At 42.0% G+C, this 18,366-nt stretch overlaps 1 protein-coding gene across 2 annotated transcripts in view; it reads right to left on the reverse strand.

Moving 5' to 3' along the window:
• Window positions 1-18,366, reverse strand: part of RNF213 (ring finger protein 213) — a 92,605-nt gene that overhangs the window by 2,525 nt on the left and 71,714 nt on the right. For both annotated transcript variants that reach the window (XM_088661463.1, XM_088661462.1), the window contains 18 exons: window positions 18,086-18,282; window positions 17,389-17,511; window positions 16,618-16,728; window positions 16,088-16,330; window positions 15,771-15,852; window positions 13,677-13,711; window positions 13,290-13,384; window positions 12,250-12,409; window positions 10,568-10,748; window positions 8,263-8,354; window positions 6,718-6,966; window positions 5,084-5,213; window positions 4,228-4,311; window positions 2,785-2,965; window positions 2,452-2,653; window positions 2,246-2,323; window positions 1,290-1,487; window positions 20-109 (listed from right to left, as the gene is read on the reverse strand). In XM_088661463.1, coding sequence (XP_088517589.1) covers window positions 20-109; window positions 1,290-1,487; window positions 2,246-2,323; window positions 2,452-2,653; window positions 2,785-2,965; window positions 4,228-4,311; window positions 5,084-5,213; window positions 6,718-6,966; window positions 8,263-8,354; window positions 10,568-10,748; window positions 12,250-12,409; window positions 13,290-13,384; window positions 13,677-13,711; window positions 15,771-15,852; window positions 16,088-16,330; window positions 16,618-16,728; window positions 17,389-17,511; window positions 18,086-18,282 — 2,531 coding nt within the window. The remainder of the gene's footprint in view (window positions 1-19; window positions 110-1,289; window positions 1,488-2,245; window positions 2,324-2,451; window positions 2,654-2,784; window positions 2,966-4,227; window positions 4,312-5,083; window positions 5,214-6,717; window positions 6,967-8,262; window positions 8,355-10,567; window positions 10,749-12,249; window positions 12,410-13,289; window positions 13,385-13,676; window positions 13,712-15,770; window positions 15,853-16,087; window positions 16,331-16,617; window positions 16,729-17,388; window positions 17,512-18,085; window positions 18,283-18,366) is intronic.

Genomic DNA, 18,366 nt, shown 5'->3' on the forward strand with positions numbered 1-18,366 from the left:
GTCCCCTTCAGCTTCCTACCTTTTTCAGGTGCAGCAGCTGTTCAGATTTATGGCTTGAAAGGAGCTGCCACAGTGCAATAATGTGCTTTAGGTGACATCGGCTCAGCACCTGTAAGAAACACACAATGTTTGACCATTTTTAAGTTTACTGTAATTCAGAACTAGGTTTACAATAGGTATGAAGATGAGGTGGACATAGCTAAACCTTCATTTAGAAGAAATGCAAATATATTTCAAAAGTTGTTTTTTGTTAATAATGTTTAGTAGAAGGTGGTTGTTTTATTGATGATTTGTAATTATTTTACTTTTGATTTGCTAATTATTTTGCATGAATTATGTTGTAATTGTGATGTTCTACTATGTTATTATTTATCTATGTAAGCCTCTTCGTGACCCGTGTGAGTGAAAAGCAGCAAAGGAATAAAATAAATGAAATGAAATTAATATATACATTCTGTTACACGTATATTCTCTAGAGACAATAAATTTGCAACTGGCAACATCTTTTTTCTTTAAAAATAGCTTTAAGTTTCTGTTTTCACTGAAACTCATCTTAAAGTGCCCAAGAGTTTACTGTTATTCAACTCTTGTGTATACATAACTGCCTTTTTATCTGTATCAAGTTAAACAGAAACCAGCATCCCCTTTTGTGACATTTCAACACCTCTTGGGGCAGCAGAATGTTTTGGACCAGTAGGGTGCTAGGAAGTACCCCCACTAACGTTTTGCCCTGTGATTTCCAGGCACAGGCCTGAGCTTTAAAGCTCTGTGTCTGAGTGCTCTTTTTCTCACCCCGGAGCTTTTCCCCACGAAAACCTGCTCTTTAAAGCTGAAGCGCAAAAAATGGCAATTTTGCTCCAATTCAGCGGTGAAGAGCAGGTGGAGCTTTAATGCAAGGACCATGCCTGGAAAGCGTGGAGGAAAGGTGCGTGTGGATAAACCATTAGGCTGTGTGGTATTATTAGGTTCTTGCAAAAAACCGGTTTGACTGAAAACTTGCAATAGCAAAAAGACGTTCTTTTTAAAAGTCAGAAACAGCCAAAATAAGGGGACTTAAATCGTAAGCTGGAAGACAACAGTTGCATTGTGCTTTCTCCAATAGATAGTATAATTGTGGGGCCCCCATTCCAGCTCAAAAGGTCAAGAGGAATGCCAAAGAACCTGCTGTGGTGAATGGAACTTGGACCTCTGGAAAAAATGGGAGGAGAGAGCACCTCCTTTAGCCTGGGCCATGTAAGACAGTCATCGCATTCAGCCTAGTCTACTTCCCTCTTTCCCCCTGCACTTACCTTCAGCACGTGGTCACTTATCTGACGGCCCATTTGCAGGATATTGTCAACATACTTAGTCAAAGTCATATCTGGGTCTCCTCCGGCCACAGCTAGGAATCCTAAGGTTATTTCGGTGACAGACAGAGCTTCACAGATGTCACTGTAGGATAGCAGCTCCCCACTGATCATGCCAATTGTGGAATTTGGCAGAGAGCTCTGTAATTCAAGGGAATGAAAGCCAATCAATGCCCATCATTGTTGCCCTTTGCTATAAAGGAAAGTACTCCTTCAAGACATGAAAATATATAAAAAACACAACCCATACGCATTCAGCACAGATTGTTGCAAACACTGCATTCAGTCTCTATATAGTCCACTCCTTTTCTCTGCAATAATTCTTCCAAGTTATAGAAGCTGTTTGCCAGGCCCTGACTTGGACAGCAAGCACACCTAGAAGGAAGTGTCCCAATGAATTCCAAAGGGCTACCAATGTACCTGCTGCCTTGTGGGACATCTTGGGAGGCTAAGGAGTAAACCCTACACAAATCCGCAGTGGAGTGCTTAAGATGGTTGGGTGGCATCTTATACCCCCTCCTTCTGGCAACACCTGCAGCCAATCTGGTGCCCAATGGACTACATCAGTGAGGCCAAGAAGGGGGTCTTGTTGTCTGGGCAATACACACAGTTGCTTGACCTCCATACACGCTACTTCAGTGCTGCTAACACAGCAAAAACACGCAGTTACGAATTACTGGTCTCTGCAGCCACAGCAGGCACTGTGATTCTCTAGTGGTTTAACTTCACCCCTGCAGGTGCACTCCATTCTCTCTCAAGACAGAAGGATGCCAACAAAAACCAAGCAAGCACAGAATCGGGCACTGTGCAGCAAGAAGCTAATCCTAATGGTAACAAAACTTTACTGAAATGCAATCAGCCACTTTTTGTATTCTTTCTCTCCCATCTCTGAAGCTCACCTGGCTCAGCTTGGTTCTGATATCACTGAAGAGATGCTCATAATTTTGGTCATGCCTGTATACCAGAGTGGGTATGCCCTGGTGAGAAAGAGAGAGAAAATATGCCAGTGAGCAGGCCTTTGCAATAATGCTCTCTAACCTGACAAATGGATCTCAAAAGGCACCAGGAAAGCTATGTGGCAGCATCAAGCTTCCATGATACATACTGTCAATGTGATTAAAGGCTTTCCCTGTAGGAATCTGCTAGTGATTTGCTGCTCAATTTTTTCCAGTTCCAGTTCCTGGAGGGCTTCTCCTCCTTTCTCCATGCTGTATTGGCAGTTGGATAGGATCAGCGGGCTCAAGTCCCTCCCCACCTCGTAAGTGATCACATGTAGATCCGTCACTTCGGCAGGGCTGACAGAGTATCTGTTGAGATGGGGAGGGAGAACACAAGAGAATGAGAAATCTTGCTCTACTGCTGATTTGACACCAGATAAGGCTATCTGTCACTCTGCAGGAAGTAGCAGGGATTCTAGCAGATACACATGCAGGCATACCTTTTGGCATCTGTTGTATATTTTTCTACGGTGTAGACAAAGTCATTGTGTAGGCCAATGAGATAACTGGCCAAGGCAGTGGAACAGAGGCCTAGACCATGTCGGCGAGGCAGAAGGATCTCAAAGTCACTCTTCAAAGTGAGGTCAGACGCACAATAATCTTTGGGGAGTTTAATTTCACCTGCATTTGGACCAGAAAACATTAGTGAGTGACCAGGTTTCTAATTTTCTCTTGCCCCAGCACCTCGACTCCCACATTCTTGTTCTGTCTTAGAAAGTAGTGAACTAAGCAAACCTGCTGGAAAGCAGGGCAAAAATCACCTTCAGCATGTTCACAAGGAATGACTCCAAACAGTTAAGCAAAGAGAAATGCACACTCCATAAAATGAAAATGCCTTCCTCTCTGCCTAGTCTCTTCTAAGTCAATCAAGCCATTCAAGGGGTGTCCACTAATTTGGCCAATACAGAGCCGAAGGATCAGAATCTCCACCCAGAATTACACCAGTATTTCTCAAGCTCTCTCTCCACACACACTTTTTGAACTTGCCAGCTATGGTGGGGAAATTTGCAACTTAAATGCAGTTTCCTTTCCCCTTGATCTAAGAAAACTTCTCCATTAGATGATCAAGCGTATTAGAGATTCCACTAAGCCTTCCGTGTACAATCCTGAGCTGCCCAAGCCGGGCCTTTTGGTTCAGGATCAGTCATAGCTTGACCTCCGTCTCCTTCCCACAGTGTTCCCTCCCTTAGCTCCATATCCATTATTTTTATATATTGTATATGTTAGTCTCCAAGAGAGGCACACAATACATAAACCACCCAACACCATTAAGACTAGCTCCATGCCATAAGGAGTCCAAGGAGATTTAGAAGGGATCAATCTGCCCTCAATCGCCTATTACTTCCATCTTCCTGGGTTGATGACAAAGCAGCTGTTAATAAAAAAGCCAGGGTGTCTGACTCCCAAGCACTCATAATGTATAGACCCGTAATTGCTACCACCCCTGCGTCCAAAGGCCAGAGAAACTTGATCCATCCCTCTTTCCCTTCTATAATTCTGGAATAGGTAATACCTGCACTTTTGTACCTCTCTTTTTAGCTCTCACACAGACATTGGGTCCCTCCTATCCATTGCCACTTAAATTTAATCTCAAAGTTGCCAATCCAACACATTCTTGTAATAAACTGCACAGTCCTTTGCTCTAAACTCAAATGTCCTGTGTTATGTTCTACTAGTTCACCCTGTCCTGTGTTAAGGGTGGGTGGGGGAGTACTGTAAAAGGAGAGACTGCTAAATGGAACAACCTTTTTAGACTCTTTTCAGGAGACGAGACTAGTGTGTGTTTCTTCCAGCATTAAAGACCCAAGCTACCATTAGATGGCACCAGGTGACCTCTCAATCTTACTATTTTTCTAGAGTAATGATGTAAACTGGCCACTCACCACTGGTTTCCAAGGAAGATCTCAGTTTGTTCCAAACAGCCAGAAATATCTTCACTCTGTTTGTCATAAGGCACCTCTTGCCTTCTGGAATATGCAAGAAACAAACAGCATGTGACATATGCAAGATTGCAAAGTTCTGCATGTCTTTCTAAGGGAGCTATTGCCCAAGTAAGTTTTGGTTCAGGAAGTAAGAATCTAAGAGCAGCCTACTGAAGCAGACCTAAGGTCTGCCTAATCCAGTACCCATAACTGCCAGCCACATGTTTCTGGGAAGCCCTAGGCATGGCACAAAGTCAACACCCTTTCCTGACGTTTATATCTAGTTTCTGGTTTCTGGTTTCAGGCATCCCATTTCACTAAGCTGCCTAATTTTCAGGTAGACCTATCCTCTATGAATGCCATCGTTCAAAGCCATCTAAGCTAGTGTCCACCACTGTACGTTGTAGCACTGAATCCCCAAATTAATTGTGATGAAATGCTGCTACAAATATAAGCAAGTTCTATCTCCTGGTCAGATCATGGCTTCCCACTGCTAAAATGGATCATGATCCAGGTTGGTTTAAACACTTCTGGATCCCAATGATTTCAATGGCAGAAATTTAAGCATGTCTCTAATGTTTCCTCTCAAATCAGAGAGACTTCAAAATGCTTAATTTTAGTTGGATCATATCCATTATGTCTACAAAAACAATGGTTGTGTTTTCCTGAAGGATGCATTGCCACAATGAGGTGACCATTTTTTCTCCTCTTTTTTGCTCTGTGCAAGGTCACAAAACAGGGATGACTTGTATAAATGTGAAGCTTGCTGTTAACCACACGCCTTAATGCTCTGCTAACTTAATATGGGAGAGTCTACCTGCGGAAATGTTGAGAAAATCTTCAATCTTTCGGTATTCCAGCTCTGACACGTTCTGGAACCTTTTCACCAAGTATTTCTGCAGGGCCAGAATTTCTGGCAAAAACTTCACCAGTCTCAATTCAGCTTCCTAAAAATGAAGCAGAGTAGTGTTAATGAGATAAGAGGAGTTGAAAGACTACAGAAGCATGAGTAGCTTTCCCCTTAGGAGGCAATTGCTGCACCTGGCCCAGACAGTGGTATCACTGCCGCTTACCAGGAGAGCCAGGAGCGAAATGGCAGTGAGGTTGGGCCTGTGCAGGTGCACTCGTGAGAGTACCAGATTGCCTCTGCTGCTGCATAGCCCCCCCACCCCTTGCTGTCACCTCACAATGATGCTGCTTCCAGGAAGCAACTATAGCTCTGCCTCACCAGGTGAGTCACTCCCATGTAGAAGAATCAGCACTGGTGGTTGTCAATAAGCAGAAATTAACATATACACAGAACTCTTCATATCTGGAAAGTCCGTAGAACATGGCTTCCCACAGGTATAACTTCATTACAAAGCAAATTTAGTAAGGGGCTACCAGATTTCAAAATAAGCAGGACCCCTGCACAATCTCTCTCTTGGTTTCAGCTTTACACAATTTTATGCATCCCCTCTGGCTTTTTGCCTAAACCACTTGGCCCCTTATTTTTCTACAGCTGCAAAAAAATATTCTCAATTCTAGTAATATTTCCACCAGGAAAAAGGTATAAATGAAGCATTTACTTTTAAGTCATTCTGGGCAGAGATCTGCTTGGTACAAGTAGACCTTGCTCTGTGCAAAGCTCATCTCATCACATAAGACCCCCCCCAACAATATTTTTTAACACAAAATAAACTGCACATCATTCCAACATGTCTCATTTTGCTATAAAAGAGTACTAAAAGTGGTCATGAATCTTTTCTTCAGCTTCTTGGTGAAGCCTAAGACTAAGCACTTCTTCTAATTGGGGTGTGCGTGTGATAATTTTGTGTCCATTTCCCCCCCAACCTGCAATGAAAGCTGGGAACCCCCCAAGTATTCATCCATCCAAAGGAAGAAAAGATACTGTGACCCAGTCTCTCTCCCCCCCCCCCCGCCACAGATGGTAAGGCAAGTGGTATCCAGGTGCAGAAAAGGGTTAAACAGCTAGGTGTTGGATCAACAAAAAACTTCTAACAGTAGAATTTTCCCCTTGTCCTTAGGTTCCTCTCAATCTCAGCTACAGAAACATGAATAACAGTTCCCTTAATCCAGTTCTGACAGCACTCAATACCTTTGGGAGGTAAAGTAGACTTGGGTCTCTGATAGTCATTACATCACAGATACCAGCATAAAGTTATCTTATGCTATGACTGTGATTTTAATATTTCAAAGCACCTGCCTGGTTTGATGCTTACTGATGTACTTCAGCTTTTGACAAGTAGCTGACAGGAGACTTCTGCTCATAAGATCAAAGTCATAACATTCATAAAACGAAGGAAAAGAGAAAGGAAGATGAAGGGCATATATTAGGGTTTCCCCTTTATAAATTATGAAGAGCAGTGTACACTTGGGTCCCTTGCATGGCAGTTTCTGACTCGTGTATTCCCGTAATAGGGCCATTGGCAAAAATCTGGGCATGCTCACCTTTTGCAGAAACTTCCATAAGATGGGCAGTGTGTCCTTGCCACCTTTCTGCTGGACAACATGCCCCAGGTACTCAACGGAGATCCTCTTCTTGCAGCTCCACATCCTGGAACAGTGTACAGGGCTGTTGGTCAGTGTGAACAGGAAGGTTGCAGGGTCCCCATATACAACTTTCACTACTGGGTTCGAAGAGATTCTCTCATCTTCACTGATTTGTCGATTCAACTCCAGAAGTGTTTTATCCAGAACCTGCATGGGGAAAATTAGGGAGTGAGGGTTATAACCATTAAGATGCAGCCCCCCCCCCTCTCTCTAAGGCATGGCTGGGAAGTGGGGTTTAATGCTGATCTAGGAACTGGTGTGATTCTAACTGCATCTTGAATAATAGAAACTGGTAGTTCACCTGTGGGTTCTGAACACCTTAGCTCTCAAAACGTGAAATGCTCACTTCCTTAGAACTATTATGAAATTTGCAGGTGTGGGGTATCAAGGAGAGTTAGTTCTGAAAGAGAAGTCTTTAATTTTTCTAATTAGTAAATGTTATTTCAAATGTACTCCTATCAATATAAATAAAAAAACTAGCTTCTAGAGTCCTGCTGTAGCATCACAGCAAGAAACTGAACCCAGGGTGAAGCTTTGCAGAGCACAACTCCCTCAGTCCCTAGGAACTCCCAAACAATTTTATGCAGTAATCTGGACAAGATCTGGTGCTCATGTCAGACAGTAAGAATGGATAGGGCTAAACCTGCCCTTGGCAATGCCTTCCCTAAGTGCACACCATTACTTTATCCACTAGCCTTGGAAGGAATTACTGGGCACATTAGATTTCAAAGAGAGGATTCTCATGCTTACTTTCTCTAAAGGTAAAGGGACCCCTGACCGTTAGGGTCCAGCTGCGGATGACTCTGGGGTTGCGGCGCTCATCTCGCTTTACTGGCCGAGGGAGCCAGCGTACAGCTTCCGGGTCATGTGGCCAGCATGACTAAGCCGCTTCTGGCGCAGCAGAGCAGCGCACAGAAACGCCGTTTACCTTCCTGCTGGAGTGGTACCTATTTATCTAACTGCACTTTGACATGCTTTCGAACTGCTAGGTTGGCAGGAGCTGGGACTGAGCAACGGGAGCTCACCCCGTCACAGCAATTTGAACCACCAACCTTCCAATCAGCAAGCCCTAGGCTCAGTGGTTTAACCCACAGCACCACCCGCGTCCCTTACTTTCTCTTCTGCACCACAAAAAGAATGGGGAGGTCAACGTAGCATCTGCTAGAATCCCCACTGCTTCCTGCAGCTGACAGGTGACATTATCTGTTGCTAAATCAGCAGTAGATAAAGATTTCTCATTCTTGTGCTTTCCCTCCCCTGCTCAACAGCTACTCTGTCAGCCTTGCAGAAGTGACAGACCTATCTGCATACACATCACTGCATGTTCCACTGTAATGAGGATAACAATGTATGTTGTATCTGCTGCTAATGTAATATGTATAATCCATAAGGCTAGTCTGTGTACTGTCAGAAAATACAAATTTTGAAGTGTGTTATTGTTACCTCCAGTTCAGGAAGAATGATCCGTGCAACAATTCCCTCCCAGCTGTTTCTTTGCTCTTTTGTGGAGAGTTGACCATCAAAACGCACTGGCCCTGCAAAAGAACATTTATTGCATGAAACACCTTCTTATTATCCCTGCTTCCTTGCATGCAGTTATGTGGCATGGGCCAGCTATGGAAAGTGGCAGTAGCAGTAACAATTAATAGTTCTCTGTCGCTGCTTTTGTTAAAGGGCTGGAGATTATTGATAGCAATTCCCAGTTTCTTCTGCCTGTATTAGCCTCCAAAAGGAGGAAACCTGGTTTCTTCCCCTGACTACCAAAAAAGGTCACATAAGCTACACATCCCTCCATTGTCTAGCCTGGTTTGCACAAAATACTAAGGCTATGGTTCGTTTAACAAACCATGATGTAACAAAGAGTTGCCCCACAGATGCACAAACAAATCATAGCTTATTTTGCCAAAGTTTTTTTTCTGTTGTTCCTGCTTTATGCTTGGTGAGTTTCTGGAATGGGATGGTCAAACAAACCATGACTAAGGGAGGGTGCCAGGCTCTAACATAATGCTAAGCCATGTTTAACAAACCAAGACTTGTAAGTCAATAACAAACCATGGCTTCAGATCATAGTTTGTTGTTAGTAAACAAACCATGGTTTAGCTCAGCGTTTCTCAACCGCTGTTCCGCGGCACACTAGTGTGCCGCGAGACGCTGGTTGGTGTGCCGTGACGTGTGGCGACGAGAAGGGCGATTTGCATTGTCACGTGCCTGGCGGCCGCCAATAAACATCACTGACCCGCCGGAAAGGAAGCCGGCTGGGTCACGACGCAGAGCGAGCGCAGCTCTCAACAGCCACCACCACGGGAGGGTGGTTTTAGACAAACTTAAAGAAGCTGGCTGGATGAGCTCAACCTGAAACTTGCTGAGCAAAGGATTGTGCTGGCAGAGAAATCAGCGGCTTGTGAAGCCTTATTACAGGAGATTGCAACCAACACAGCAATTGGCAAGTGTTTCTTACAGTCATAATTATATAGTAAATATAGGGCGGCACAGAGTTAAATTTTTTAACTTTTTTAATGGTGGTGTGCCTCGTGATTTTTTTCATGGAACAAGTGTGCCTTGGCCCAAAAAAGGTTGAGAAACACTGGTTTAGCTGCTGAACAGGGTTCACACATGACACTAAGCTGGGGGCCAAACTTGGCCCATAAGGCAATTTCCTCCAAACCACACCCACCTGCCCTACATCTGGCATCATATGTGCTTTCAGGTGTGGGACACATAGAGACCCACATGCCAGTGCAGAATATGGAAACAAAGTGTGTTCCCAACTGCACATTGGCAAAAGAAGGCACATTGCCTATCCATGGATGAGTGGGAGAACTAAAGCCTGCTGGATCAGCAGTGCATGAGAGTTTCTCAAAGGAGAATTAACATGAAGAACTGATGTCTGCAAAAAGCAAGCTTTGGCTATACAACCCATTAGCTGGTGGACCGGACAGCCAAAGTCTCAGGAGCTTTAAAGTTACTGTGTAGGGTTCTTGGCAAGTTTGCCAACTGCCCTGCACAGAGCTTTGAAGTCTCAACTTTGGGACTTCAAAGTGCCAAATCACCTGATATCATTGTGACATTTGTGACATCAGATTATTGACCGGTGTCCACCTGCCAAATTTGGCTGGTGAGGTTAAGTCTGATGCGTATCTGGACTGTGGAGCCAAGGAAGTTCCCCAACCATGGCTTAGTACTATGTGAGAACCATGGCATTAAGGGGGTAACAGCTCTAAAACATCAGAATGTGTCAAATTTGGTGTGGCTTCTATATATGTTCCAGGGTGATGCACAGGCCTATTCTGTGTATAGTCATTAAGTGACTCACATAAAGTCACAAAAGGAGCCAAGCCCATTCAATGTGGACAGCATTCTTGCATGTAAATTACAGTGTATATTGTAAAAACAAGATACTCTGTGTGTATTCTTCACTTTATCAGTACTATGATTCAATAATGCAAAGCCCAATAAAGGAATTTACCCAGAACCACCAGTAATGCAAACAGGACCATTTTGAAAAGTGGATAGTTAAATAATGAAAGCAATGAGACTATGAAATCAGGTTAAGAGCAGACATGCCACTACATGCCACTCACTTATTAAAATAAGTTACTTATTTTTAGAAATAGGTACAATACAGCTCTTTGTGAGAACTCTGCCACGACTGCCTCAATCAACTTTGAAATATAACGCCAATGCTGTGAATTTAGGCCTGCTTTACTAGAAATGTAAGCAACCACATTTTGCAAGTTGCTCTCCTTACATTGGCCTGTCTGTTGGTGAGGCTCCTTGAGAAGGCTACAAAGAATGAGATGGACAACATTGGTGGTTTCATCAGCACTCTTCCCAAGAGTATTCATCAGTTGCTCCAAGTCCTTAAGAATATGCTGCATGAGAAAGCTCACTGGATCCCGAACCGGTGGTTTTATGATCTGTAGCAGGGACTTCCAAGAACAAAATGCAAGGTTCAGAGTGAGCAATGTGCAGTTCTATTGCAGGGCATGCAGAGTAACAGTCAGTCATTTATTTATTTCATAAAATTTATATGCTGCTTGATTATTGAAAAATCTCAAAGTGTTTACAAAAAGAATAAAACAGAAAGATTAGTAGTAAAATAATCAAAACATTTATAAAAATTAAAAACCTGAGGCTTGTCTAAACAAAAATGTTTTTAGGAGGGGCTGAAAAGAGTATAGTGAAGGCGCCTGTGTAATGTCAATACCACCTGATGCCAAATCGTTGGACAACTGTGCTAAATGATTTCATCCTTGAGGAAGCCAGAAGTCTATTGTAATGAACTGTCTACCACAAGTGTCCACTATAGTATGAGAAACTGAGTACAGTACAGTGGTACCTCGGTTTAAGAACAGTCCTGTTTACAAACTATTCGGTTTACGAACTCCACAAAACCAGAAGTAGTGTCCCGGTTTGCGAACTTTACCTCAGTCTAAGAATGGAAGCCGAACAGTGGAAGGGCACCGGCAGGAGGCCTCATTAGGGAAAGTGTGTCTTGGTTTAAGAATGGTTTTAGTTTAAGAACGGACTTCCAGAACAGATTAAGTTCATAGACTGCGGTACCACTGTACCTTTTCAGCTTCAAGGAAACATTTATCCATATATGAAGCTTGCTTTTTTTTTATTAAATATTTTCTTGATTTACAAAAGTATGTGCAATGTCTCTCATAACATTTTTACAGATCAGTTTCATTTGTTGAGACATTGGGAAGAAAAGGGGAAAAGAGGTAGATGGGGGAAAGATGTGAATGTGGAGTTTTTTGTCAGCATCGCTTGTACTAGTTCTCTGCTGTTCGCTGTTCGTTCCTTTGGTGGTGAGGGATGTTAGAGTTGGCCTAGGGTATGATTGCTCATTTGTGATTGGCTGTGGTGGTCTTTGTTTCGTGTGTGAGTGGGGGTGGATGGGTGTTTTGGATCAGGTTAGCCATACTGATTTGTATGCTGTTGGTGGATTTTTGTCGTTGTCTTGTTGGGCTGTGTATGTGATAAAGGGGAGCCATACTGGGGTGAAGCCGTCTTCTTCTATTTGCCCCCATGTCAGTTTCAGCTTATTGGTTAATTTTTCTAGTAGGGCTGTTTCCCATACTATATATATGAAGCTTGCTAACAGTCTTACTTTCCCTTCAGTTCTGGAGTATAAATAATCCTCCATGTATTGTTGAAATGTAACAAAAGAATTTCTGCATGAATCGTTAACAACCACATTTTTAAAATAATACTTTAAAAAACAAAAACAGTGGGGCACTTTGCCTCAAGTGGAAACACATCCCAGACGAGACATGCTTGCACCCGATCATCTCCTTCACAAGATACTGAGAATAAACCATTTTTTAAAAAAAAATGAGCTCATTTCAGATAGGCTTTCTTCAGTTTTCATGAAGCAATGCTTTTCAGACAGAATTGCGCAGTTCTAGTTCTATTTGAAAATACCTGGTGATCTTTTGTGGCTCCCAGAAGCAGTGACAAATGAGTGAGCAAGCGAATCAGAATCAGGACAGCTGGAGACATCTCCCTCTCAGAGGCTACCTCAGCTTCTCTTTTTTCAGGTTTTCCAAGCACATGGCCAGTTTGTGACCTGTCCTGAATACTCCTGCACAGAATAATATAGTCGGTGTGTGCACACTTGCTACAAAACAGTACTTTTCTGCGCTTAAAAATTCTATGATTCCCAGACATCCAGACAATAATTATCATCACACTAAAACAATAGATACAAACATATTACATAGGTAGTATGTAAAATGTTAAAATAACATTATTTGCTGTTCTATATGTTTCAACTTAAATTACCCCCTTGACTTGTTTTTAATGCTGTTGTTGTGTTTTTAGTGAACTGTTTATCCTGTAAATTGCCTTGACGTGTCTTATATAAAGAGATATAGAAATTCTTCTAATAAATAAATAAAAATGAGGGGTGAATGAAGTTCATGAAGTTAAAAAATCAGGAAAGCCATAGTACGATCCTGGCTTTTTTCTTGTTTGTTAATGCCTGTTCTATACATGCATTGGACTCAGAAGTAAGTCCAACAGAGAATTACTCTCAGATAATTGTGAGCAGTGTTAAGTCAAAGTTCTCTACTTTGGACATAAAATAGGGAGCCCAGATCTTTGGGTCAAATCAATACAAGCCCAGATCTTTGGGTCAAAAGTGGAACATGATAGGAAGAGGGGAAAGGATAGGGGAGGGGGCAGCCATAACTTCCTAAATAGTAGGTTTTGAAGCCTTGGGTGTTCTTCTGAATATGGCCATTGAAATAGGTGAACTGGAAATCACTGCAGTAATCTAGGAAGGTAAATTGCTTTTTTATACCTCTAAAGTTGTTACAACTTGATGGGGCAGAGCCCTGTTCTATAACAGATTCACCTTAAATAGCTGCATAGATCCCACCTCCCAATCTTTAGGGGACTAGGGAACACTCTAAAAAAGTATTTGCCATTCCACATTCCAAAAAGCTAACATAAAAACATACTGTGCTTCTTGAAAGCCTGGCACTGCTCTGTGGTTGTCGCCTCCTATTACAGCACGACAATCAACACACAAACCACGTTGCATGGGACGACCACACTGAAAGAAGAGAGGGATGGAATATTAGAAGCAGAAATCTAAAGTAATTCTGCTTGGATAAGCGTACCCTAAGGTTCAACTATCTTTCAAAATGATAAGCAATTGCAAAACTAAAGAAACAAAGAAACAAAAGCCACACACACAGCAAAGTTCTGATTTAGTTTGCTTTGCAAGTCAGCCCTTGAACACGTGACAGAAAGTTGAAGAAGAATGAAGTGCTACACAAACTGTACCACTGACTGCTTTTAAAGAAATAAACTAGAATACACACACCATCTGTGAAAGCTCTTACCTCTCCAATAGTGCAGGGATGACCATTTGGACATGCTAATTTGAAAAAAAGAAGAATGTTTATTTATTTATTTATTTATTTACTTACTTACTTATTCATTCATTCATTCATTCATTTGTCCTATACCCACAGGTCTCAGGGCAGTTCACAATATAAAAACACGATATAAAAACAAAAGCAAAGCAAAAACAAAAACATCCCAATAACTCCCCAACACATTTTTAAAGGGCACTGGATGTCAATCAATCAATCAAAGGCCTGCTTAAGGAGGAAAGTTTTTGGCACAGGTCTCAGGGCAGTTCACAATATAAAAACACGATATAAAAACAAAAGCAAAGCAAAAACAAAAACATCCCAATAACTCCCCAACACATTTTTAAAGGGCACTGGATGTCAATCAATCAAAGGCCTGCTTAAGGAGGAAAGTTTTTGGCAGGTGCCTAAAGGTGTACAGTGGTACCTCTACTTACGAATTTAACGCGTTCCGAACACACATTCTTAAGTCGAATCCCATAGGAATGCATTGGGAGAAAAAAAATCGTAAGTAGAAGCAACCCTATTGAAAAAAATAAGTAAGTAGAAAAAATCCTATCTAAACCGCATCCAAGATGGCGGACGGAGCTCCATTCGTAAGTAGAGTTATTCATAAGTAGAGGTACCACTGTATAATGATGGTGCCAGGCGAACCTCCCTGGGGAGAGCATTCTACAAACAGGGAGCCACTGCAGAAATGGCCCGTGTTGTGCTGCCACCCTTCGGACCTCTCATTGAGGAGGCACACGAAGCAGAGCCTCAGCACAATGGTACTATCAATGGAACAAAGGGAATTCTAACCTATCGAGAACTCATTCCCTGCCCTATACCTGATGGAGTTAAATATAAAATAACCAAACATATAGAACAGGGCTGTCCAACAGGTCGACTGTGATCGACAGGTCAACCCCCGGTTGTTAAAAGTTGACTGTGGGCTCATTTTCGTCCATGAGTGAAAAGGAGCATTCGCCCCCACTCCCTCCCTCTTTCCTTTATCTGCACACGATTTCCAGAGCGGAAGAGAGTTTCCGCTGGCGGGATGACTTATTGTTGATCTATTTTTGTCGCTGCCCTCCCTAAAAAAAGCTCAACAATTTAGACCTTCACCCCTAAAACAAACAAAAAACACTTATTAATGCTATTTGAATGTGTGAACAAGCATATAGAGATGATATGGCTGACACAGGAAACCTGGACTTTCAAAAAGCTTTTGACAAGGTACCTCACAAAAGACTCCTGAGTAAGCTTAGCACTCAAGGAATAAGAGGAAAGCTCCTCTCATGGATCAGGAATTGGCTACATAGCAGGAAGTAGAGTAGGAAAAAATGGACAGTTCTCTGAATGAAGAGAAATAGGAGAGTCCTCCAAATATTGGTATTGGAACCTGTGCTTGTTCGTAAGTTATCTAGTTAGGGCTGAGCAGTGAGGTTGGTATTTGCTACTAAATTGTTTAGAGTTGTTAAAAAGAGATTGCAAAGAGCTCCAAAAGAACCTCTTCAAGCTAAGTTACTGGGCAGTAAAATGGCAAATGCAATAAAATGTAAACAAGTGCAAATTGATGCACGGTGGGGCAAATATGAACAAATTTCTGCTAATTCTGATAACCAACTCTGCTAGCAGAGTCTCATTACAGAATTTGATCTCGAAATACCTCTGGATGCTTTCAGAAACAAATATTTCTATCAATCTGCTACTTGTTCCCATGGTACACATCAAAATATCTTGGAATGTTTCAGGTCTGCTTATTTCACTTGCACAAAGTACATTTAAAGTTTAGGTCATGGAGGTGCATGGGGAGGGAAGACAGGGAAAATCTGATGCGGAAGTGGAAATCCTTGCACTAAAAGAATGAGTGAATTGGGTACCACCCACTGACACTTAACCATATGTCTTTGTGCCTAAATGGATAGACACAGTAATTTGACAGGAGAATAATATATGGAAGCAGCAAAATTAAATCCCCATCATACCCTGGATTATTTCCACTGTTTTTAGGGGACAATACACCATTGGGGAAAAATAGCTCTCTAGGCTGCTCCCAAGCCTGAGCATGGTACTTACTATACCATCGAAGTGTTCTTGTTCCTTCCCATCTCACAGCCTGAGCCAGTAAGTCTTCTGGCATTGTTGGCAGAAAAGCAACCTGGAGGGGGAGAAGAATAATATCAAAGCGGAACTAGAATACTGTAATATGCAGTGTCCTCCTGCTCATGCATTAAGATCTTCAGTTGAAGTCTTTCGCCAAAGTGTGTTATGCTTGCATGCAGGCGAGGACTGTTTCTGTGTGATGGCAGACAGGCAGGAAATGCAAGTAAAACAGTAATGAGTGCAGTAACTGATGGGAATTGCAAAGGAAAATGGAAGATTCACTTCTTTACCTGCATGGTATGTGGTGAGAATGCCAGATTCCTTAGAGGTTCAAGGATTCGATTCTGGCCAGACAGCAAGACAGCAGCAGTGTGAATTGCCATTTCAATCACTACCCTCTTGTGGCTGGAATCTTGGGGGCTCAATGCTAGTGAGGGGGGATGGTTATCCATCAGAGATTCTGCAAATTTCCCCAGCTCTGGAGAAGGAAGAACGTTGGAGCTCTGGATGAACTCCTTGATAACATCACGTTGCTGAAATAAGAAGAAAATTATTTTACAAAAAGTAAGGTGAGATTTGTCAACTAGACTCATTTCAATCTTCATATGAACTATGGTCAACTAAGATAATCAAATGTTTGGAAGGTGATTAATAATGCATATAGGTCAATGCCTTTCAACGGATTTTCAAATGAAAGTTGGGGAAAACAACCACCTTTGCTCAGTTCTATAATCGATATCCTAAATCTTCCTCTCTCCTAAAGAAGCAGCACTTGTGCACAAGGCAACATGCAAACTGGCACCAAGGCAAAGGCATTTACCTCCTGCTTCGGATGAAGACTCAGCTCCTTGCATCCATACAGAGATGTGAACTCTCTGAAGACAGCCAAGAGAAAATGAACAGCCTGGACAGACTTGGAGACATTGCATGCCTGAAAAAGAAGGCACAAGTTACCAAGGCTGGGATTGGGGGTGGGGCAGGGTGGAGAAGAGGGCAAGAAATGAGAGATTATTAATAGTTAAGCTTCCATCTTTGGCTATTAGCAGTCATGGATATTGGTACAGAAAACACGCCCATGAAATGGTACCAGGTCACAAAGATCTCATCTAGTGCATCAGTCCAAAGATGTGTCCAAAAAAAGACACTAAAGGCACAACTTTTGTAAATGTTTCCCTGACACTGTTTCAATCTGGTAGTCAGTAAGATTCCATCACCTATGGCAAGAGTATTTCAATTGGGATTTCTTCATTTGCCAAATTTCTCCTGTAGGTAGGAGATCCACCCAGATCTGGGTAAGAACATATGAAGGACACTACAAAATGGCACAGTGAAGGAAGTCCATCACTGATAAGCAGTCAGTGTTTCTAATGCAACATGTTGCGTGCTGAAATTCAGCCCTGATACTCCACCCAATGCAAGAATGGCTTGTAATTTGATAAGCACAAGAAGTAAACCATAGAACACAGATGAATATTTGGGCTTTGGCATCAATAGTAAGCAAGAAAACCTTGTTAATAGAGCTGAGATATACAAAGGAAGGAGGGAAGAAAAAATCATCAGGAATATATGAAATCAAAAGAAATGGCTTTACCTTCAGGGCTGCTGCAATACCATCTGCCTGGCATTCTATTATTGCTTTTCCCAAAGCATCACGAACCACTCTGTAGTTTCTGCCGCATACCAGGAACCGATCCATCTGATTGTGCTGATGACTCTGAGGCCACAAAATACCAAGTCCCATTTTTAAAAAGTGTGAATATGAAAGCACATTCTAAACAATGTGCTGTAACTACAGAATCTGCCCAGCAATCTGCAGTCGAATTTCAAACTTCGGAAGGGTAATAGATGCCTGCCCAATCATTCTAAGTTATCACTAAGCTCTCTAGCCAAAGCAATATGTTTTGCTTATTAATATTAGATATATTTGTTAGTTACTTTTTAACAAAAAAATACAAGTGACTTACAAGATAAAAAACAGATAAAAACAATTGAAACCAGAAAATTTAAAACAGTGTATAGCACAATATACCTAAAATGCTCAGTGAATAAAATTAGACCTACCTAACTCACTAAAAGATGAGCACCACCATAGAAACCAGCTTAGTTACCAAAGGCCTGAGTGAATAAACCTTAGCTTAGAGGGTGAAATCTCAATGTAAGCAAAACAAATTCCTTTTATTTCTGCAAATTCCTTCTTAAGAGCCACTCCATTTGGCCCTTGTGTACCAAGCCATAGCTCAGAAATAAACACCTCAAATTTATTAACAATAGAAACAGATGTGTATTACCTGTTGCTGTTGAATTACTTCCGATGGAAATACCCAGAGATACTGTTGTTCACTGGAAAGCCTCTGTGTGAACTCCATTCCATACTGATTAGTAAGCTTTCGGACAAGGTAAACTCTATACCAGTCATTTTTAGTCTGACAGCAGAAGCGCTTCACTTTCTGCAGGTAGAGTTGCTTCTCTGTTTCTTCACTACCATCTAGAGAGAGAAAGAAAGAAAGAAAGAAAACAAGACCTTATTCCCTATGCCGTGCTATAGAAAGGTCACAATTTTAAAAGTGCA

This window comes from Zootoca vivipara, chromosome 2, assembly GCF_965207765.1.
Source record: "Zootoca vivipara chromosome 2, rZooViv2.hap1.1, whole genome shotgun sequence".
NCBI lineage: Eukaryota > Metazoa > Chordata > Lepidosauria > Squamata > Lacertidae > Zootoca > Zootoca vivipara.